Source organism: Rosa chinensis, chromosome 2 (genome assembly GCF_002994745.2).
Source record: "Rosa chinensis cultivar Old Blush chromosome 2, RchiOBHm-V2, whole genome shotgun sequence".
Lineage (NCBI taxonomy): Eukaryota > Viridiplantae > Streptophyta > Magnoliopsida > Rosales > Rosaceae > Rosa > Rosa chinensis.
The window spans coordinates 21,001,148-21,024,707 of NC_037089.1; the positions used below are offsets into that span (position 1 = coordinate 21,001,148).

The 23,560-nt window shown below is 38.0% G+C and overlaps 4 protein-coding genes across 6 annotated transcripts; all 4 read right to left on the reverse strand.

Moving 5' to 3' along the window:
* Window positions 1-3,999: 3,999 nt before the first annotated feature.
* On the reverse strand, window positions 4,000-8,995 carry LOC112185598 (transcription factor bHLH18). Of its 3 annotated transcripts, XM_040513891.1 has the most exons (9): window positions 8,859-8,995; window positions 8,669-8,751; window positions 8,507-8,569; window positions 5,835-5,916; window positions 5,643-5,709; window positions 5,463-5,529; window positions 4,796-5,368; window positions 4,243-4,620; window positions 4,000-4,138 (listed from the first exon to the last, which is right to left on the reverse strand). In XM_040513891.1, the coding sequence occupies exons 6-9, from the start codon at window positions 5,496-5,498 to the stop codon at window positions 4,064-4,066; spliced, it is 1,062 nt and encodes a 353-aa protein (XP_040369825.1). In that variant the 5' UTR covers window positions 5,499-5,529; window positions 5,643-5,709; window positions 5,835-5,916; window positions 8,507-8,569; window positions 8,669-8,751; window positions 8,859-8,995; the 3' UTR covers window positions 4,000-4,063. The 3 variants fall into 3 exon arrangements, with proteins under 3 accessions (XP_040369825.1, XP_040369824.1, XP_024179632.1); XM_040513890.1 differs by lacking the exons at window positions 5,835-5,916; window positions 8,859-8,995 and having other exon boundaries at window positions 8,669-8,812; XM_024323864.2 differs by lacking the exons at window positions 5,643-5,709; window positions 5,835-5,916; window positions 8,859-8,995 and having other exon boundaries at window positions 8,669-8,812.
* LOC112185599 (COMPASS-like H3K4 histone methylase component WDR5A) lies at window positions 8,445-11,034 on the reverse strand. Its single transcript, XM_024323865.2, has 3 exons — window positions 10,288-11,034; window positions 8,859-9,500; window positions 8,445-8,734 (listed from the first exon to the last, which is right to left on the reverse strand). Exons 1-2 carry the CDS (start codon window positions 10,963-10,965, stop codon window positions 9,210-9,212), a joined length of 969 nt encoding a protein of 322 aa, XP_024179633.1. The 5' UTR covers window positions 10,966-11,034; the 3' UTR covers window positions 8,445-8,734; window positions 8,859-9,209.
* A 472-nt stretch (window positions 11,035-11,506) lies between these two features.
* LOC112185597 (kinesin-like protein KIN-8B) lies at window positions 11,507-18,858 on the reverse strand. The gene is made up of 15 exons (XM_024323859.2): window positions 18,520-18,858; window positions 18,351-18,422; window positions 18,146-18,262; window positions 17,949-18,037; window positions 16,208-16,352; window positions 16,016-16,111; window positions 15,714-15,805; window positions 14,996-15,244; window positions 14,750-14,900; window positions 14,285-14,347; window positions 13,965-14,201; window positions 13,599-13,703; window positions 13,401-13,514; window positions 12,503-13,108; window positions 11,507-12,238 (listed from the first exon to the last, which is right to left on the reverse strand). Exons 1-14 carry the CDS (start codon window positions 18,565-18,567, stop codon window positions 12,575-12,577), a joined length of 2,112 nt encoding a protein of 703 aa, XP_024179627.1. The 5' UTR covers window positions 18,568-18,858; the 3' UTR covers window positions 11,507-12,238; window positions 12,503-12,574.
* Window positions 18,859-20,461: 1,603 nt separating this feature from the next.
* LOC112189298 (2-alkenal reductase (NADP(+)-dependent)) lies at window positions 20,462-23,142 on the reverse strand. The gene is made up of 5 exons (XM_024328603.2): window positions 22,789-23,142; window positions 21,681-21,858; window positions 21,416-21,582; window positions 21,184-21,266; window positions 20,462-21,064 (listed from the first exon to the last, which is right to left on the reverse strand). The coding sequence occupies exons 1-5, from the start codon at window positions 23,029-23,031 to the stop codon at window positions 20,683-20,685; spliced, it is 1,053 nt and encodes a 350-aa protein (XP_024184371.1). The 5' UTR covers window positions 23,032-23,142; the 3' UTR covers window positions 20,462-20,682.
* Between the last annotated feature and the right edge of the window lie 418 nt (window positions 23,143-23,560).

The window sequence follows — 23,560 nt, forward strand, 5'->3', positions numbered from 1 at the left end:
TGTGTAAGTCAAGTTTAGAATTGTTTTCTCTCATTTATAAACACTCTTTTCTTTTGTCTCCAAATTAATAAGGTACATATATCTAAAGTCTTCAACTTCCTTCATTTTCAGCAAAGCTTTTCTTCGATTGTTAATGATCATAGTGTGTATCACGACCAATCAGTCTGTTTCATAGGAAAAGGTAAACACCAGCTTCATATACATACAAATATACACGTACATCTATAAATTTATATATAGACACACACACACACAGAGGCTAGGCCTTGGAGATGTACACCAAATATATGTCAACACTACGTGGATCTGATTGATTAATAATGATTTTTTTTTAATTGCTTTAACGCTGGTTTGTTTTCTCACATGGGTTTTTTCAGCATGAATATATTTCGTGCAAACTGATTTAAAATATTACATTGGTTTAACTTCTAGGCTTCCAATTAAGGAAGTTGAACGTTGATGGGACAACAGCTCTAGCCAGTGACGGTGCAGTGATTACAAAGCATGATGATTTCTTATGGAATTGAAGCAGTAAGTTACTAATTGAATGAACAAGATACAGATACATGTGATAAGGATATCATCAATTAGTTCTAATAAACTTCTTGAGTTTGGTCATGAATCAGCTAGCAGTGGAATCGTACGTAGAGGTTTCTTTTCGACCTCTTCTAATGGTCGAGTTAGAGCGTACGTCCGCAAACGGCTAACATGGTAAAATCAGACATGAGTCTTATTCAGCATATCGAACCTGCAAAAATAACATTTCCATTGTGGTTATGACAACACCAGCATGCAGAAGCCTTCCAGCAACATTAACTCTGATCCATCATATTTAGTTCGACTTAACACACTCACAGGGACCTGATTTCGATTCAAACAGTACATATCCAGATATCCTCGGGTCCATTAAAACCAAAAAAGGGAACAAATAGTGTACTAATTAATTTCTAAATTGTGAATGTCCAAGATCAGCGTGCAGCTTAGTTCTTAATTAGTTTATTCATTGTTCTCTGGGATATTGCTATTTAGTGTCCCTCAACAACTAGTCAGAATCCCATTTTACCTGAAATTAAAGCTTTTGTCAAGGAGGAAATAGGAATGACCGGAAGTCATTAGACCGGTTGGATGTGCTTGTTTGTGTATAGAGGGAAGAGAAGAGGCCAGAATAGAAATATGTTGGAATAAAATCAATAATGGGGTGTAGTGTGTCTTAGGAATCAAGGTGTAAATAGTCGCACTTTTTCTTTTTCTTTTTTTCTTAACCAATGATCGAGTTGCCGATCGACTGTTAAATTTTGAGCTAGACAAGGTCAACCAAAGCGAGCACATGGTATGAGGTGTATGCATGTTCCTGTAAATGGACTATCTTACTAGAGTTAAAAAGCTCTCATATTTCATAAACAAGGCTTTCCCTCTCTTGCTACATTTAGTGAGAGAAATATTATAACACCTATGAGTTAAGATCGAAGTCAATAACAATGGAACCAATTAAAGTTGAAGAGGAGCTTACATTATCCAACTCCCTGGTTGTGTAGATCATGTCATGAACCATATAAGGTTGAACCTCAACATATTACCGAGGGTCATTTTACAATTCAAAGGAAACATGGCTCATAATGAAACGCACCAAATAATTACAGAAATATTGACTGCTAAACAAACTTGACACATTTAGTTGAATTTTAAGCGCGGTTTGTTGCCTGGGCTTACCGGGTAAATTGCGCCTGACGGTTTTATGGTTTTGCTGTTGTTGTATTCGGCTTCGGATTAGAATATATCTATGTTTGGGTTAGTGCACTAGCTCTTTGAGCCCAAATTTGACTGAAAAGCTTCTTTCTAGAGGCGTTGTAGGAACTAGGAAGTCTGAGGTCTTGAGTTTACCTTTGAACAAAAAAATAAAATAAAAAACTACTTTTCAAGACCATCTACTTCCCATCTATATATGACCAGTAGTAGAAGGTAATATTACTATTGTAGTTGCTTTTATTCTAATGAGAGTGAATTATTAACCATGTCAAGTGGTTCAGTGGATGCATTGGGTTCGGGAAAATTCAAAATGTGGAAACCCCATGTCCTGCGTTCAAACGCTAAGTTGGTTTTATGTTATTTATTGAATTATAAACGTGGCTAGGAGAGGGGCTGCAATGTCCTATTGACCGTCCGATTTGGGCTTAGGATGCCTTTAGGATACCACGAACAATATGAGAGGAGGGTGTTTAAAAAAAAAATGAGAGTGAATTATTATAGGATTAATTTCAGTTTACCCCCCTGAGGTTTGAGAGTGTCATCATTTCAACCCCTATACTTTCAATTTTGAATTTTTACCCCCTAAACTTTGCAATTTCAATCAGCCGTGTCCAATTTCTACTATTCCGTTCAAATTGGACGTTAAGTTTGACCCTTGAGGGCTAAAATGGTCATTTCAACATAAAAAATAATTTTTTTTCTTTATGTTTTTTAGTTTTTTTTCTGTTTCTTCGGGTTTTTTTTTTTAATTTTTAAATTTTGTCTTCAACCTATACACCACAAGTTATAATAGGTTTATAAAAACAAAAAAAATACTCTCGGTGGTTGAAAGCCGCTCGCTGGTCTACGATATTTGTGATATATCTCCGATAAAGTGAAGAAATATCTGTAAAAAATGATTTTATACTTTATCTGTAAATATCTGTATATCCCTAATAAAGTGAAGAAATATCTGTGTAAAATCATTTTTTACAGATAAGAAATTATTTTTTACAGATATTTCTTCACTTTATTGGGGATATATCCTAAATTCTTCACTTTATCGGAGATATGTCACAAATATCGTAGACCATTGAGCAGCTTTCAACCATCTAGAGTTTTTTGTTTTGTTTTTATAAACCTATTATAATTTGTGGTGCATAAGTTGAAGACAAAATTTAAAAAAAAAAAAAAAAAAAACGAAGAAACATGAGGGAAAAAAAACTAAAAAACAGAAAGAATTTTTTTTTTAATGTTGAAATGACCATTTTAGCCCTCAAGGGTCAAACTTAACGTCCAATTTGGATGGAATAATAGAAATTGGACACAGCTGATTGAAATTGAAAAGTTTAGAGGGTAAAAATTCAAAATTGAAAGTAAATGGAGTGAAATGATGACGCTCCCAAACCTCAGGGGGGTAAACTGAAATTAATCCATTATTATATGTAGTCTCTCTTATTATGAATACAATTGACATTACTTTTGTTTATAAAAATAGTACTGGTTTCTGGAGTAGGGTTTTAATGTCAAGGAAAAAAATCGAATGCTCGTTCAAGCGTCGGAAGTATTTGTTGCGCACATCTGGTCATTAAAATGTGCGAAAACTTTGGTTAGTCTTGTCCAAATTTTTTCTACCATGTGGAATAGTTATCGACCGCAAATTGAGGTTCTGGTTCTATTAACCTTTGATTGACAATTAAGGAGCGAAATGTGCAGTGATTTAGGATAGGGAAATGAAATTCTGAAGATTGCCTTAAAAAAGAAAAAGCAGCTTAAATTGAAGGAAGAATTAATACAGGAGCCTGACTGATAAGTACACACTGATCAGGCCAACAACATAAAAAAGTGTCGAATCAACCTCTAAAAATGCTGTAATTTGTTTCTCCCCCAAGAAGAAATTAGACCATGTTTTGGATTCCTTTACAAAACCAGAAAAGATAAGAGGAAAGAGGTATTCATTACCAAAATGAAAAATCAAACCTCATAAAAAAAGAAGCAAACAAATCTTCCGGCCCTGGGGTTCCTTGTCACAGCTGGTGGGTAAGTCAACACGGCAGCAGAAAGTGCACCACGCAAAAATAAGTACAAAAACCCTCCAGCAAATACATGTAGAAACCGCCTCATGGCAAAAACAAGCTTTGGCAATGGACCCAAATGGTGGATATTGGTCTGAAAAATGGAGGGAGAGATTCACAGGCATACTAGACTTGTCTCCAGAGGTCCAAAAAAAGAGAGACTGCAGCTAATTTGAGAACTAATGATTGATTGCAAGCTATCAGATCATGTACAGGTTGACGATATAGAATCCTCAGAATATATGAACATGCCCCATGGCATGTTACATGAACTTCAATAGAGCCACTCTCAAGCTTTTGGCAAGATCCGTTAGCGTCATGTTGCATTCATCATCCATCTGCAAGAAAATGGTAAACGTAAGTTTTACTAAACCACTGATTGAGGATATTAGTTACTGGTCATGGCCAGACTGGCTAAAATAGTACAAGTGAAATTACGTACCTGAGCAATGATGGTTATGTCTAGAGTGGACTTTCCAAATGGCAAGACACTGCTATTAACCACAGATAGTTGAAACTTTTCTATTTCGCTTAGAATTTTCACCACATATCCTTTCTGGTTCTCGCAGTGAATTCGAATCAATACATCCTTCTCTGAAACTCTTGCTTCAATTTGCGGGAGCGATTCATCAGAGCTGCGACCATCAAAGTTCTCATCGCATGAAGAAGTGTCATCATCAGAAGAGACCAGCTGAGACTTCTTCACAAACACCACGGATTCCACGGTTCTCTTCTTGGTTTGTTCCTCAAGAACTTTGACACTTTCTTGGAGCTGTTTCACATATTTGATTGCATCTCCAAGAACAGAAGCTTTGTCCATCTAAAGCCAAAGAAGGAAAAAGTAGTGTTAGGTTGGATCCAGCATGATTATTTCATTTTAAGAATTAATATAAACAATTGTTTTCTGTATTCTAAGAGCTTAAGTTTTGAGACCAAACCCTGCAATTTTATCCATCCAGGTGATCAATATAGAATATAAAATAATTAGCTAGTACCTTTTTTAGTCCAGGAACAATGGCGGAAAGAGCAATGAATCTCTGACTGAGCTTTTCTCTTCTCTTCCTCTCAGCCATTATGTGGTCTTGAGCATGAGAAGGAGTTCTAGTCATTGAGTAAGGCCTCTTATTAGTCCCATAGCCTTGGTTCTCAAACTGCATACATATTTCGGATGGTGCCTCATCCTTTGGCCTCAGGGTAGTGTCAAAACCATTAGAGAACTGTTGATGAGGCTTGGAAGGTGGTGAAGAATTCAAATTCGTGTTCTCGAAAGAAAGAATGTGGGAGGATGAAGAATTGCAAGAAGGCTTTGGTGAAACATGTTCTGTAATGGCAGAGTTCCAGCTGTTGGTCTTGACCTGTTTGGCTGGTCTCTCAAAGCTTGTCTGAGAATTAGTCTCATTGATAGATGAACCACCACTTAATGTGGTGTTGGGGGATTTTTGGGTAGTCAAAGTTGCGTAAGAGGAATAACTCTCATTGGAGAAGGATTGTTTGAAATTTTCCCCAAGGGCAGTTGCTATGTCCTGTGCTGTAAACCCTTCATGAATGAAGTTGTAATCATCCATTCCCTGAAAAATTGTATTACACAGAAATAAACTATAAGAAAGAGTGAACAATTTAATTGCTATGAATAACTATTGCACCATATGTTGAAAAAATTACCAAATCCGAAAACCATTTCGCTGATGATACGTCCATTATATGAATAAAGATTATGGAACAAAGGATCCTGAAAAACAAGAACTAATGTCAGAATACCAGTACTACGAAAACTGAACAGGAGAAACAAAATCAGATTTTGACACCAAAATCTAATGAAACAAGAGAGAAATAGAAGCTTACCCCCTTTTCCTTCAGTTTCACAAACTGCTCTACTATTTTTCAAGTTGGCCTAAATGAGCTTCTCCATCTGCAGTTTTTATAGTAGTTTAAGCATCCATTATTGGTTTTCTAATTATTAACCCGTGTGAAAATTTTGCTTGTGATTCTGAGAATCATTATTCAAAAGATGAGTAGGGTTAGCGTGTCTGTCACATTACAGAGTCGTTGACGTGAGGTGAAATCATATGGGCAGCATAAAGAAATCGACAACTTGATCTGTGAAGAGATACCAGATCTACAGGAATGATAAAACAAACATTATATTGTCTATCCCCATAACTTTGCCAACCAAATTCTGAATAAAAATTTAAGTTCTATCACTTGAATAATTTACTCTTGCCCATGAATTTCTATGAATTTTCTGACCAAGAAAAACAGTGATAATTATAATGATTACATGCTGATGAGTAATGATGGGTCGATATCTTATCATTTTGTTTTTTTTTTGTTTTTTATTTATTTACTGGATTTCTTTCTTCTGATTGGGTTTTTTTAGACCAGGGGCTGTTGGATTGCTGTCTGTTTCTTTTTGTTCTGGCCTTAATTTGTCCTTTTTTTTTTGAAAGGAAATTTGTCCATTTTACTCCAGCGAAAAAGAAGAAAAAAAATCTTGACGGCAGAAGAATTTCCAACCACCAAAACAAGTATTAAAACAATGAGAATTGTTTGACAAGATTAATTATGGTTCAATGATAGAGAAAGGCCATCAAGTGAAAAGTAAGGACTTACTAGTTGAATCTACTTTTATGTACTTATATTCTGTGATCGTTCGCTAAGTTACTTGGTTTGCTTTGAGTTGTAATGATGTACTTGTGGAAGATGAGGGTAGCTTTACCTCATCTGCAATGGAATTCTTCATTCCCTCCTTTAATTATTAGATGAAATTGCTTCTGCTATTAAAATAAAATAAAATATTGAAACTCGCATGATGTGAGATTTTAGCCTTAGCTCTTCTTCTCTCTTTGATTTTGTAGCCTTAAATTTTGATAAAGAGAAAGAAAGCTTGAGATATAAGTTCAATATTGCAGATTTGACAAACATGCCAGTTCAGAACTCATTTCCAAAGAAATGTTATATGGTCAAATGGATATTACAAAGATTGATTCTTCACCAAGTGATGGCAAAAAGATTCTAAAAAAATCAGTCTCCAGTCTAGCTAAATTATTGGCAAAACCCTATTGAGCTGTGATCGATAGCTTCAGAATTCAATCCTGAAGAATGCAACAGTGTGCATAGCATTCTTCTGCACTTATTAAAAAATTATTTTCTTAACTATGCATGGGATTTGGTTAAGAACTAATCCACGGATTAATGTACTGTGCTAAAGTCATGTGCTGTAAAGCTGCATTATGCCTCCTATAATATATGGTTTATACCTTTTCCCCACATGTTATCTCTAGATCTAACTACTAACTCCAACTCTCTAAAAATGTGGCAAGAAGATGAGCAACCCGTGAAGAACCGGTTCACTAAATTTTTACCAGAGACTGGAACTATGAAGGCCATAGTGTATATTAGTGACTGAAATGGAAATTTTTTTACAGAGGGCTAGTTTGAACTCCAAAAACTTAAGCTATAGAGAAAGGATCAGCAATGCATATCAGAGTTATAAACAAATACTAAATGAAGTGATCATCTTCACACAAAAAAATGGAGTTTTAAGTATATGCTAATATATATATTCTCTCTATCTGTCATATTTATAATTTTAGCTAATGCAATAATAATAAAAATGATCTTGTCCATGATCTTTGGACTCATTTTAAATGTGCTACCATAGTACCATCCGCTGCTTATCTGATGGTCAGACAACCCCCGAATAACGACAAAGGAAGGTCTTCAGTCATCGGTATCAACCAGCAAAGCAGTACTCACCCACAAGGACAACAACAACAAAATACGGCAGGTTAGTGAAAACAAGGGTTTTTGGTGACAATTAAAGATGAAAATTTGTTGCTCAATTGTAACATGTGCAGGTAATTTGCAATTACGAATGGTATTCTTTATTCAGGTTGATACAAAAGTTTCCCATTCCAATGACCACGTCATTGAAATTAAGAACATGATTGGTGTATTCATCTGAATAATCAAGTGTTAATAAAGATTGATTATTCAGATCCGTATCTTTGGTTTAAGAATAAATTAGAAAGTTGGTAATGGCTTTGATTCCCCACGAATGGGGCACCGAGGTTTAGATTGTTTTAAGCCGATGTTGAAGAATTCCCAGGACAATCTGGCAAATCCCATAAAGAAATTTAGGCGGCATCGAAGCAATTGCAAGTACTGATTTGTCTTTATCCGGTGAGTAGAGAGCAATGTGTTTTTTAAGTTCTAAGTTTTATTTGGTAAGCAATTTGTCATGTGTCGGTGGAGGTTTTACTTGGGTATCCATCCACAATTCCACATCAAGATTAGGTTGAGTAGCTAGAGGGCATCCCTATCCATCCTCCAGACAAATTCTCCGATGCAGGACTTTCAGTTCAGGATATGAGAGGGAGCTCTAACGCTCTCTCACATCCCCCACCGAAACCCAAATATTGGAGAAAACCACATCCTGTCTTTCTACGTTCGGGTTTCTTTATAACGATCAAACTTACCATGCAAGAGGTCGAGTTGAGCACCACTCATCTAACATCTAAGCAACTGATTTTCTGTTTCACACTATCACTCATTATTTTGTTTTGCACTACAAAATTTGTTTTACTTGTGAATTCAACAAATAGTCGGAGGGACGAGTAAATAAGAAAAATTTGGAACCCTCAATCAAGGAGAATGTTAGCTACATTCAAAAACAGCATAAAGAGGCCAATGCATAGGCTAAGAACCTGATTTTCTTCAGTACACTGATCTATGCGTACAAATGCACATCATCTTGTTAACATCAAATCCTAAAGAGCATATAAGTCAGACCTTCAGACCATTGAGGATGATGGGGGAACTGTAGGAGAGAACAATTCAAAAGCCAGGACTAAGCATGAGTTTCACACCACACGTCTTTCTACTTGAGCGAGCCACCAGACCAGTCTGTCTACACCTTGAGGATCTTTCAGATTCTGAACACCATGGACATCTACTATTTTGTCAAACTTTGATACACAAACTCAACCACAAATAAATAAAAATAGTGCACAACCTATTTGACCACATTGTTATGACAGAAATAAAAATAGCACACACCTATTTTACCATACATCAAGGCGGTTATGGGTTATGGAACATTTAAGCTTCATAGCTCCTAGTCCACCACAGAGCACCACACGTATTCATATGCAAAAACACAAAAGAAGTTCAAAAAATGGCTTAATAATTAGGTGGATCAAAGTTTAAACTGATATTTAAGAAGCCTTGTTCTAAAATACACTGACGTAGTTATTCAACGAAGTTAGAAGGTAAGAAACATGTAGCAACGGCCTTTGCATAGAACACACCGTTCTGTGTTATACAACAATTTGTCTTTCTCCTCAAGTCTAATCTTCATGCCAAGGATGCCCTGCAACTTGCAATCATTTATAGCACACTGAAAATGAATCAGTTCTCTTGAGTCCAGATCTTCACGGTCTTATCATTCCCAAGTGCACCAGATGCAATTATGTTCTTTTCAGGGTGACATGAAACTGATATAACAGTATCAGTGTGACCTTCCAATTTCTGAACTATTTTCCTGCTTTGCAATTCCCACAAGTATAAACAATGATCTTCAGAACCGCTTACAATGTATTTCCCATTTGTCACAGAAAAGGTGGAAGAAATGCAGAATTTTGAACTCTTGTGGCCTGTGTAAGTCTTTAGACATTTGCCGGTTTGAAAGTTCCAAAGCCTCTGCAGACACATCACAGAAATCCCAAATGAGCCATATGACATAACAATGAAAACAAACCATGTACCCGTAACTTACCGTCAACTAAGCAAATAACTTTAACACAAAATGGCAAACAGTTTTGTTCTCTCGTTTCTATTATCAAAATTGAATGGGGTGGAGAAAATTAGGTAACAGAACTTGGAGAATGGGATAAACAGAATGTGTTTTAAGAAAAAAGAATAAACCAGAAAGACCTTTTCAGAATGTTTTTATTTCTTATGTCATAACTCACAACAAGTCTTTATCTATGATCCCTTTCTCAGATGTCTTTCTTGTCTCTCATTTCCCCCTCTCTAAAAGTAATAACAAACGAAAGCATTATCAAATAAGCCATAAGTGTTTGAATTTTGACATCTTCCCCTGTTCTCGTAATGCATATGATACATCCATATGCACTCAACAGCATCGTAATGAAAAGATAATTCCATTTATTTTTCTTCAAATTGTGGGCATAGAAAATAGCAACTATCAAAACAATTATTGTTAGGGGCTGGACTGAAGAACAAATTGAAACTAGGTAACACATGAGGCCAACCAATTAGGAACATATGGAAACGGTATGTTTGTATGAGCCCCGCTTTAACATCAATTTTCGACGTCCCAATTAATTAATCCAGAATCTGATGCTGTTCACATTCAAGGAAACTGCAATCTACATTTACTGCATCACATGGCATAGCTACAAAATTCCGACAACTCGAAACCAACCACGATACTGAACATGAAAAGATTTAGAATAGGGTTTACCAGAGTATTATCCAAAGTGCCAACAAGAATGAACTTGCCATTAGGGGAGAACTTGACAAACGAAACCGGGGGATTCTCATCGTCAATCAAAGTCTTGGTGCAATGCCCGGTGGAAGCATCCCAGGTCCTACACAGCCCGTCGTAGCTACTCGAAACGATAATCGAGCCGTCCCGATTGAAATCAACGGCCGTGACGGGATCGGAGTGAGCCGGCAACACCTTGAGGCACTTTCCGGTCTTGACATCCCAAATACGCACCGTTTCGTCGAACGAGCCGGAGACGATCATGTTGGACTGGGGATTGAAGTTGGCGCAGAAGACGTAGTTGGTGTGGCCGCTGAGGGTTTTGATGAGGTCGCCGGTTTCCACGTCCCAGAGGCGGAGGGTTTTGTCGTCGGAGGCCGAGACCATGAACCGGGAGTCGGCGGAGAAGGCGAGGTCCGAGACGCCCTGGTCGTGGCCCTCGAAGGTCTGGGCGGGGGTGATGGTCGGACCGGGGGAGTCGGAGGAGGAGGAGGAGAGGGAGTAGGTGCGGATGGTTTTGTCGGCCGAGGAGGAGCCCAGGAGGCGGCCGTCCGAGGAGAATTTGACGCCGGAGATGGCGCTGTTGTGGCCGGTTAGGGTTTCGAACAGGGTGTAGGGCTTGTAATCCGATGGCTCCGTCGACATTGCCTCCATAGTGCTTCGAACTTTTTGCGGTCCAAGGTTTTTTAAGCTTTTCTTTTGGATAATGAGGTTGAGGTTTTTGGTTTCTAATTATTTATTTATTTTCTCTATTCTGTAGCAAGACCTTTTTTTTTTTTTAACCCATTCCAAGTTTCCAACCCAAAATTTTGGCGGGGAGATGAAGTAGAATCATAATGTTAATGGCGGGAAAGAAAAAAAAATTTAAGCCCTTGGGGTTAGCTGAAATGATTAGAGGGAATTGAAAAATTGGTTCAAGCTAGGGTAGGTCAGGATTGGGTTCCCTCTAATGTAACAAAAAAAAAAAAAAAAAGGAAATAACTTGGGATTCGTAGCTTGTAAAAGATAAAAGAAAAGATGTCAAACGTTTCCAATTTGAATGTTTTGGGAATCAATGTGGTTCTTCCTCAATTTGAAGCATTATATTACAGAGCTTGTTTGAGCTGTGTTATAACTTACTACTATCTCCATCCTATCAACATCAGAAAAGACTCTGAACAAATTCTGTTTCCTCCTTCGACTAGACCAGGCAGGGTTAGAAGTGGATCTCTGCATTTCGCACAAAGCTGCAAGTTTGGGTCTTTAACCGACGAGGAATTAAAGAATAAAACATCAGAGCTCCCCAATTACTGTATTTTGAGGATGTACAAGGTCATGAGAAAAATTAGTACTGATTACTGAATATACAGGGGAAAGTGGTGATCAGGGAGAGTCATCATAAAGAAAAGAACGAGTTCTATGCTACAACTTTTCCTGGGCACTGTGCAGACTTTCACATTAACTCTCATTTACCTGAGGTTAGACTTGGATCTTGGTTCCATAATATAGGTACAACGAACTCGAACTACATTCTGCAAGTCAAGTGTTAAAGTGTTCAAACGTTCTAACTACCCTCTTTCTTCTCTTCTTCCTCCAATCCTAAAACCCCGGCTCTTTGCATAAAGTCATCAACCAAAAATAAATCAACTGCCAAGTTCACCTAGAGAAACCCCCAACAATGCTAGATATATGTACAATAGTGGAAGAAGAGAGGGTTGAGAAAGAAAAAGATGAGGGAAGAGAAGGGCTGATAACATGAGACTTCTTGGGGTTACTGGAGCCAAAAAAATTCCACATTGTAGTAGTAAACGGAGGCATGTGGGGAAGTGTAAGGTTTCAATACTGTGACGCCCGCATACTTTGAGCTGCACATATCAGGACCCTGTTTCAATGGGGCTGTATCATATGGTGGAGATTGACCAGCAATTGATGTCCTATTCAATCCATCCTGTGCAGAAGACAAATTCAATTTAGAAATATAATAAACACGTGGCTTACATTTAAAAAATGATAATATAAGTTTATAGGTTCAATAACCGGTCAGATTTACAGAACACTGTTTTTAGCATATCTTTACTTTTGTGGGAAAAGGAAAACAAGTTGGAGAACAGATAGACAACCCCCATAACGTTTTGTTTTATTTAAGAAACACGATAGCCCCCATAAAATTTTAAAGAAAAAAAAAATTACCAGCATAATTAGTTGCTAGTACCTTGTTCCGCTTTTCAAAAATCACCAAGAGATGAAGCTGGTAGGCAGAGTTTACTATAAGGCAAAGCTTGTGTTACCCAGTGCCTGGATATGATGTTCGCAAATCTTGAGGATGTTTATCAAGATTACCAAACAACGAACTAGGCCTGCCAGCAAACCAGTGCTCACTACTTGTCCTCATCCTCATAAATGCCGAAGGGGAATGGTCATGAGACATTAAGTAGAAGGAGCGCTCCTCCCTGCAAAAAGACTGAGCCATATCCGAATGTCCCTGGGGGGATGACCTTGAACCAAAGTCTTGAGTTTGCTGAAAGATACAAGATGATCTAGAATACGATTGCCCCATGCCAGGAGACTGACCAAAAGCAGTATGTCTGCTGCCGTAACCTAAATCTGGTGACTGCTCCCTTGCAGAAAGGCCAAGTCGGGGAGTTGTGGCCCCATCTTCTATTGTGATTCCCTGCTTAACTGCAAGATCCAAGACCTGTCTTTCATCAAGTCCTAACCCCATCAGCAAGTCCCACATGTTTTTCAGTGCTTCCCGTTGGTTGTTAATGACTTGATCCCTCATTGCCATTTCAAATTGAAGCTCAGCATTAGCCATTCCCTATGAGTAAAAAAGCATAATTATTAGGCCAAAAGAAAATCCATAGCAATACATTTTAATCCTAGACATTGTGCTTTTAAAAATCTAGGTTTGGTAAACCAATGCCACTCATAGGACAACCATTATTTTTCCTTGCATTTGTAACCAAATACCTGTATAACATCTTCACCTATCACCTTGATTGATATTTACAACCTTTTATATTCAATTGAAAACAAGTGCTTCCAACAACCTTTTATACTTTGCCAGGTCAAAAATAAGTCCATTCAGCATTGCTTTACTATCAACTCACCAATAACCTGTGTTGGCTAAGAATGCGCAAGTAAGTTTTGTTGCCATTGTTACTGATGGCCTCCTCAATCATATGTTGGAGTTGATATCTATGCTTCTCATTTGCTTCAATTTCCTGCAAAACATAATGTTGGTAATGAGATCAAAAGCCAACAAATGTTGTAATGTTTATGAGTCTTAGTACAATCAGAGATATTACCGTCTGGTAATTGACACCAGCTTCATCATTCTCACGAATGTTATCTAAAATGACTTGCCGTCTTGCTCTTAAAGCCTCTACTACTTCTCCATCTTTTTCAAGAGCCTGATATACAGAAAAGTAATCCAGCATTAGTTTTTTTCTTTTCTCTCGTCTTTTTGACAAATCCACAATCCTTACAAAGCTAGAGGTAAGGGAGGGAAAATGAGTAATCCTAGAATTAAGTCCTCCAAGTAAGTTCTGTCTTTTGAGGAATATAACCATAGGATTTTGTCAGCAGTATCCAAAGGTGAAATGGATTCTAGGTGCTAAAATTGCAGGATAAAATTTACCCATATAGTAACATTATAAGTGACACATTATGACCTGTTGTTTTGCTATAGCATCGTCAAGCTGTTGTAGTTCAGTGCGGTTACGACGGTTGGTTTCCTCAAGCTCAAATGATGCCTTCTGTAGGTTTATTCTTTCCTGAACATTTTCACTGGTTTCATGGCTCAAAATATTCAACCAAGAAAGCTCATCATCTGCAGCCTTCTCAACCGGTTTGACACTTAGTTGTGATTCCTTTTCAGCTAGTTCTTTTTTCAAACGGCCAACCTCAACCTGTAATGTAAAATATGTTATCTCCCAGAAAATATAGAACTCTTAAATAAATTCCAACAGATAAATTTAATTCAACCGCTTACTTGAAGACTGTCAATCATTTGTTGGTAGTCTGATACATGTGTATCAACAGTGCCAATGTTTTTCTACAGAGGAAACAAAGTTAATATCATTTCCTGTACAACAATCTAAGTCTAACTCATAATAAACCACCAGAAAAGAACATTTTTGACACACAAACTACTGCTGGCCAAATGTACAGAAACCCATTGGAAAGCTACATACAACCAGTCTCCTGTGCAATACAAGTGGAACTGATCCACAATGTCACTTGTAAGAGAAAAATTTACTAGCTAATTATGAAATGAGACATGGATAGCATGATAGTTCATTTAAGCTATGATAGAATGAGAACAATATATATATATATATATATATTGTCCAACTGGAACATTACTTAGGTTCAAACCACTGCAAGCTGCAAATAACTACCATAAATGTGTTTTCTTGACCTAAACTGAATATGTCTAGATGAATATTTCTCTCACCTGGATGTGTGTCTTTATCTCCTTTGCTCGATCTGCATACTTCAAAGTATTCACAGTGTGATGATACTGACTGTCAACGGGGGATACAGTAGCAACCATGACTGTCTGAGAATTACCACTCAGACCATCTTTGAGTATTCGTGTCAATTTGCTGCAAAAGTAATTACATTAACTATTGTAGCTAGGAAGGCAGCAAGAAAATAATTACTAATAGGTACCTAACTTTTCACAAGAACTAACAAATACCTGTTGCGATAAGGTACATAAGCAAGACCCTTTTTTTGCTGTTTCCCCAGAGCATTTATGCAGTTTGCTAAGGCAAGAAGTGAACGGTTAATATTGGCACCATCCCTTAACTTTTGGCCTCCATTGTTTGTTTCAGAAGCACGTTCACTGCCGGCAAGATCCACGAGAGCGAGTTTGCCTCGCATTATTTGATTCCGGTACTTATTTTTCTGTTTTCTTTTAATTTTTATTTCCAGCACTGCATGCGATCTGTTTATGGGGAGACAACTTTGTGAGGATGCAGAAGGTTACATCAAATTTGACAAATTTAACGTGGTGTTGATGATGGTGTGAGGTGAAACTATAAAAGACCTTCTAGTAGTACTAGTAGCAGCACCTATTACTTTAAATAGTTTGTTACTCATAGTGAAATGCAAATCCAAATGTAGAATTTCCACCATTTGCTGACTGCAGATCAGACTAGTCTATTGCTATTTGATGAGCACATGTTCACGACTTGAGAACCCATTTTACTATTTCGAAAGAGTTATACATGTGAAACCAAACACCTACCTACAGAATGATTCATATAACCTGTTGAACAGCACTTCAACCTAAAAGCTCTACATCTCTTGGCATTCAAGTGAAAGCTAATAATAATAATAATAATAAAAATTTTAAAAAAGGACAACACTAGTTGCGTGTCCAAGTACGCAAAGAATTTAAGGATTCAACCTACCGAGAAGATGTTGCATTAGCCTCCGTGCTTTCAGTTTTCCGTCGGCTATTCCCCACGTTTAAGAGTTCAAGGATCTTATCAGCTGACTGAACCTGAATTAGTGGCACGTGTCATAAAGGATCAGCGAAAATTCTGCCCATAGTACAGACATAGTTGCCCATTGAATTAATACATACTGTTGCTTAATGTAATATAAAAACCAAATTATTTTAAGAAAAACATTTGATATATAAGGCAGAATGGCAGATTGACAACACTTGTGGAAAGTTAAATGGGATGCAACTAAGTGGCCAAGTGTGGACCTTTATACACCTCAGGCCAGCAACAATGATTCCTTGCTCTGGATCCTCTCTGAGTTCCAAATGGCCGGATGACTTTTCAAGCAAATCATAGATAACCTATATTTGATGAAATTAGAATATTTACACATTTTTCTAAGAGAATAGAGGTAAAGCTTAATAAATTAAATTTTCATAACACATTGCATGACCCACTTCGTTATAGACTTCAAGATAGGAGCAGGAAACTTCAAATTCATCAGAGCTCTTGTCCTTTTTTATCAGATCAAATATTGTATGCAAACTGAGAACCATGAGCCCGGGATCATTTTGTGTCCCCACCATTGTATATGTTTTACCACTGAAACCAGAAAGACAAAGATGTAAGACATAATGGAGAATATTATCAAGTCATCGACAATGCAAATGACAAAAAAGCGTGCTGAAATCACAAAATCAGAAGAATACTTGCACATTGGACATTGACCTCAGAACTCAGACAAATACTCCCAAAAAGTAAATTAGTCACACATGCAATGAACAGTTATTTGAGCATAAACGCAAACTATCTCAGCTCATATGGAGACGGGCGGATCTAAATAGAAGGCTATATGGGCTCAAGCCTAGACAGTTTTTTGGGCAAAAAACCAGTAAGTATATATCTACTTTCAGTTTCAGCCCATACCCAAAGGGGAAGGAAAAAAAAACATTGGGATGTAAAAGTCCCGTTCTTCCCCAGCCACAGCCCACAGCAGCTCACTTCTGTCCTCTATGGTCAGACCCTCCTCCGCGGCTCCCCATCCAAGCTGAGTCTGAGTTCTTCTCCCTGTATGGCTGTATTGATTTTCATTGCAGACTTGCAGTCATGCAGTCATCTTCTCCGGCTTTCCCCATCCAAGCTTGCTTTGTTTTCTGATTTGCTCCAAACGGGAGGTATTTCTTTTCTTTCTTTCTAAGTCTCTTGATTGGTTTAATGGGTTTGTTGATGGAAATAGTGGTGTGAGTTACAGTGGTGTTTTGTTTGTTTTGGATTTCTGGGTTTTGTTGGGTAGCTTTGGTTATGAGCAATGGGGGACTCAGGTGGAAAAGTGAGGTTGATTCGGTGCCCAAAGTGTGAGAATCTTCTTCCTGAGCTAGCTGATTACTCTGTGTATCAGTGTGGTGGTTGTGGTGCTGTTCTTGGTGGTATTTTTTTTTTTTTTTTGGATTCAGTTGTTTGCTTTCTGTTTTTGTTTGTGAGAAACTTCAGAGAAAGATGGGATTTTTATGTTGCAACTTTTTCAATTACCAAATTGGGGAGTTAAATTTGGAGTCTTTATGATGGTGATAGTTGTGATTCTTGTAGAAATTTGTGTTTGATTTATGAGAAGGTTAGGAATCCAAATGGGATCAGGGTTTTTGGCCTTGAAATTTGGTATGGTATAAACCCCAAAAACACACACCAACACGAAAAGAACTAATCATTTGGATTTGTGGGGCTGAGTTTGTTATAGCTGAAAAAGAATGCAAGTTGCAAAGTTCTTAACTCAACAGCATTCCATCTCCTGTAGTGTTTTCTGCAACCAAAATAAAGCAATTGTTTATTTTTGAAAGAAGTTTGCTCTTTTTTGGGGCGTTTTCTTTGGATTAGAGGATCAAATTTTGGGTTTCTTTCATTTACAGCAAAAAAGGAAAGGCAGATGAGTGGGAGTGGGTGTCTCAGGTTCTTGATGGTCATTGCAAACCAATGCCACAAGTCTATGTTCTTCCTTAGCTACCAGCTTAATTTCAGAATCAAACCCACCTCAGCTATCAATCTTCACAAGGTAATAACTCTTTCTTTCACAATTCACAAGGTAATGATTAAGAAATTTTTAGGCACTTATAATTAGCCTAGACGGGTTTCAAATCCTGGATCCGCCACTGTATGGAGAGCATAAAGATGAAAATGAAACACAAGAATACATGTTCTTAGTACCTTCCGGTAGAACCATACGCAAACACAGTTGCATTGAGACCATGAACAACCCCAGAGATCACGGACGATATGCATTTTGTGTAGACATCCTGTATACATATATAAAACACAGTCAGACGAATAACTCCAATCACAGCTACCAGAAATCAACAACTACATCTTCTGTGGTTTACGCTAAATTTCAAGAATCAATTTACCAAATTAGTACAGTCCGGATCGAATGCATGATCAAAGCAATACTTCTTCTCCTTGGTTCGATTCTGTATCCTCTCCAGGTAGTCCTTGGACAGATCAGGATCCAACACAAGCACCTCCTACACCGAAACTCCAAACAAACATCACTAAGCTGTTCAAATTTCCACAAATCAATACCGAAAAGCTCGAAAACCACCGGAAACAAACCTTATTGTCAATCACTTTAACAATGTCGCGGCCGCGCTCTCTCTCCCTGAACGGCCTGCATTTCACAGCAACCTGTACCAAAACACGAGCCACCATCAATTTGAAGCCAAACGGTTTTTTTTTTTTTTGTTGTTGACAAAAATAGAAAAACAAAGTCAAAATCACCGACCGTTAGTGTAGTGGCTTTCTTGGCCGCCGGAGCTCTAATACTCGGCATGGCTGATCAACATCGATTTCCAGCACCGACACAGCTTCGGCAACCAAAACTTAACCCTAACCCCCAAAAGAGTGATGAATGTGGTTCTCCGTTTCAGAATGCAAAGGCTAATAAGGTCATTTGCTTCAGCTCTTGCCACATTCAACGACGCGTTTCGGAGTTTGGAGAGGAGAAGACAACAGAGAGAAAGAGACAAGCAAATCTTCGTGGAGCTAAGCTGGGGCGAAGATTCGCTGCTTCGCCGGCATATCGCACAGAGCTGAGACTGAGAGAGAGAGAGAGAGAGAGACAGAGACTAGTTTAAGTCGTGTGTAATAAAAATGGGGAAGCAGTGTAGGGCCCAACTAGGCGTTACTGAATTAACGCGGGTAGTGAGAAACCGGTGAGGATGTGGAAGGGGCGTGGGCAGATCGTGACCGCTGGTTTTTGCCACAAATGATGATTTTTTTTTTTTTTTTGAAAAGCAAATGATGATGTTTTTATGATTGGGAAAAGTGGGTTTGGGTCTTTTTTTTTTTTTTTTTTTTTTGGGTTGGACAAAACTAGAAAGGGGGAAAGCCACGTGAATGGGGGATGGCAACCTTGTCTTCAGTTTTGCCTACACCGGTGGGAAGTGGGAAAGTCTACCGTCCTCCATACCTCTTCTACGTATATAGATAATTTCGATGAGGATCGAGTTCAGCTCGTGTTCGGCTCGTTTCTGTTATTGAGCTGGGCGAGTTTATAAAAATAAGAAGTCGTTGTCAGTATAGAATAAAAATAGTCGCTGAAACAATAAGCTAAACCTCATCAAAAAGCTTGAGATCACATCTTTTTATGAATAAATTAACTCAAATTTAGTTTGAGTTTGAGAGTTGAGTCAATTGAGCAGAATTTATTGCTTTTTAGCTCAACTTCATAAAAATGAGGTGAGTGAAGCTAATTAGTTTGATCTCAAACTTAGAACATTCGGCTCGATTCCGCAAAAATGAGTCGTTGCAAGCTAATTAGTTTGAGCTCAAACTCACTCCATATGTTAGAAAATTGAGCTCCAAGTTGATCAGTTTTTTTTTTAGAATTAATACAACTTGAGCTCAGAGCTTAGAATCTATGTGAGGCGAACTTGGACACCTTTTTATTTGGCTCGAATATTCGATCGACTTGACTCAACTCACTTAATATACAAGCACAGGGTATGGCCGTATGGGGTGAGCTTTCGTTGTTGAGTGGGGTTTCCAAGAAGCCGGTGTAAAAAATTAAGATTAATTGTTTGTCATTAGTGCATTGCATGTATCATGTATGGGATTGGTATTTGATATATATTAGTTAATACTAGAAAATTGGTTTGGTATTAATAAAACTGAACAGAACTGAGTATATATACAAAAGTGTTCAAGAGATTTGATTCTTTTTCGTTTTCTATTTGTTGCTGGAGTTTCAGTACTGTATGATTAGTTTTTAGTACTTATTAGGTACAGTGGAGGAATCAATTAAATTTAAAATTGATGTCCTCAACCCTAATATGTCAGGAACAAGTGCAGCTGGTTCTGCTAAGAAGCTTCTTCATTGTCTGTTTTTGTTCTATACATATAGTATATACACAGGTTCCTTTTTGGAACTAAATGTGAATACCAACAAGAACAGTATCCAAATCTTGGATTATTAGCTTCTTTCTTTCAAATTACTGTAGTTTGGTACCTCAATCTTTGCCGACGATAGGGTTAGGGTTTCCCTTGTGTTTGATGAGAAAGCGATTATGTTATGAAGATCTCATTTTGCTATGAAAGAGGTAAGATTGTAAATCGGTTCGATAATGTCGATCTGATTAACACAAGCAAGTCAACCTCAAGTAAATGCTGATTAAACAAAGCCAATTCATTATTATTTCAATAAGAAATACACATGATGACCACTCTTCTAAGCGTCACAATAGTCACTACCTAAATGATATCATAATTTTTATTTTATTATTTTGAAACAATGAAGCACATTTAGAAATTCACTCAAGAAATCCTATATTGAACACAACTTTGAACTTAACCACACACCTAGCCGCCAACTATGGCTCAGTCCGGCCGGCTGCAAAGGCATACATGAGAATATGCAAGAAGCTCCCTGAAAGAAGATATAGCAAACTCATTCAGCTGGAGCAACCAAAACTACTTGTTTTCCGACATTACGACCACTAAAGAGCCCTACAAGAGTAGCCGGACCACGCTCGAGGCCTTCAACTATATCTTCCAGATACACTATTTTTCCTTCTCTGATGTAAGGCAACACCATGTCCAAGAACTTGGGATAGAGATGGAAGTAATCGAAAACAACGAAGCCTTCCATACGAATCCGATTGTAGATGAGAGAGGTGAGATTGCTAAAGCCTTGTGGCTGATTGAGATTGTAGTGTGAGATCATGCCACACACGGAAATATGGCCATGAGGTCTCATGTTGAGAAGGACTGCATCCAGCATTTTACCTCCAACGTTCTCGAAGTAAATATCAATGCCTTTTGGGAAGTACCTGCAGGGTCAGAATCGAACCATGGTATATTTTATAAATTCATTTTGCGTGTTGTTATGATATTTCGGTTTATGTCCAAAACTACGTTGCTTTGGGGTGTGCGGAAATCCACTGACGTCCTTTTCAAAGCAGCATCAAGGTCATGCTCTTCCTTATAATTGAAAGCCTCATCAAACCCTAGCTTGTTCTTTAGTAGATCGACCTATAAAAAGCGAAACAAATGAATGCACTTCAACAGACTTCATCTTGCAAAACAAACACAAATGCAAGTATATAAAAGCTCTGACAATGATTTTACAAGGTTACAAATCTCTATGCATGTGATCACAAATAGTTAAAATTGTAGCTCACCTTCTCTTTGCTTCCAACACTTCCAACAACATAGCACCCCATCAACTTTGCAAATTGCCCAACAAGCTGACCAACAGCACCAGCTGCTGCAGAAACGAACACAGAATCTCCTCTTTTAGGCGAGCACACTTCATGGAAACCGACAAAGGCAGTCATACCCGGCACACCTAATTGGGAAAGGAAAAGAAGGAGAAGAGTCATTCACAGTGAAAGACACGGTCATCTCTCATGATTCCTGAAATGAACAGTATATTAACATATATACCAAGAAGTCCAGTATAGTAGGAAAGGGGCACGTCAGTGTGGTGGATCTTGAAGAGTTGTTCTGGTTCTGTGATGAGACTGTACTCTTCCCATCCGGTTGTTCCCCAAACCAAGTCACCTTCCTTAAACTCCGGATGCCCGGAATCCAAGACTTTAGCCACTCCAAATCCACTCAATGGCTGCAGGAATTAATGCATCAGTAATTGGTGTGTGTAGGTTTAAGCTTCAGTATCCAACTTTACTTCTACATTAATCGTTTTCTTTCTTTCTTTCTTTCTTTTCTCTTTGTTATAGACTAAAAGGTTTATCCAACTCTTTTTAGTCAGGGCAAATGTGCTCGATGAAGAAACTCTCTTAGGAATTGTATCAGTCAAGTAACTGAGTGTATTGAGATATCAATTTCTAATTACAACGTAGCCTTTTGGGATAGAACGTCACACATAAGTATAATTATCCCAAAGTGGATAAGTTGAGGACAGTATATGTGAACATAATAAGGGGTAGAAAAGACTTGGGCTTCCAACAAAACCCTCCATGTCAGACCATCCTTCAGATTTCTTTCCCTCTTTAATTCTTCATCTTATGTTTAGTTCTCTTTAGTCATTATCTATATTTACACCAGTCGTGTTGATTCTTCACAGAGACTACGGTCTATCACCAAAATCCATACAAAGAAAAAGAAGCTTGAAACAGGGGAAGAAGAACCCAAACTTTTTTTTTTATAAATTAAATAGAGGATTAGGCGATATTAGTTTCTTTGTGACAGCCGATTTGGGGTGACTGACACCCACAATCTCGAAAGAAAGGGAGCCATCGCAACCGGAAACCCACCACCCGTCCCTCTATTTTATTTTATTATTAAAAAAATCACAATAAGAAAGAGAGGGACAAGAACCAAAACCTCTCTAAGAACAAAATGAAATAAATTACTCAAAGTGAGCACTGAGCTAAAATAGTTACGACTGATGAATATAGCAACCATGCAGCAGAAACCACGTTTGCATGAAATCTATCAAGCACCCAATTTCATTTATATATATACTCCTAAGAACAAAGCAGATCGAAAAGACTCAAGAAATCCAAGACAGAGTGAGAGTCTCAGAGCTTACAGAGCCAGGGGTGAAGGAAGTGAAGACACTAGAACCTTCAATTCGCCCCATTCGGATCCTCAAATAAGGGTCACACGCCAAGTAAAGGTTCTTGACCAGCACCGCGACTGAGCCCTGTGGAGCCTTGAGCTTAATGGTACTACTGTCTGTCACGTACATGTCCGACTCTTTGGGATTGCCAGTCACATAGTCCCTGAATATCACCTGCTTGTTCCTCATCACTTCCCCCTCACCACTCGCCATTGCTGAACTGGATAATCTGTCTCTGTTCCTTAGCACACTAAGAATACAATTAGGCTATCAATTAAGTTTCATTTGTTTCTAACTGTGCAATTTTGAGGTTTAAGGGTAGGACACGTGTATCTGCACTTGACTATTTGCTCAAGAAAGCTCGTCCTGGTATCATAGACAAGTGAGGCACGGAACTAGAGATGGGATGGGTTGAGCTGCAACCCACCTCAATTTTGTGGAAAAATATTTTAAGTACATGTTTTATATAGGGTGTCGCCTCAGCTCTAAACTAAAGAGCTTTGGTTTAAATTTTAGTAGCAGTTTTAAAAAAAAAAATTACTTCAATTTGCAGCCCACACAGTTTTTCAATTCTAGTTCCATCTTTGGGCAGATCTAGAAAAGTTTAATCCCATTCACACTTAATGCGAATGGTTTGTAAAATATTTTTACCAATCTTCATGTATTTCAAAGGACTGAGAGCTTGTGAGATTTTGGTGTATTTAGACCTAAGAATTCGATAAAAAAACAGAGAATAGAGGGG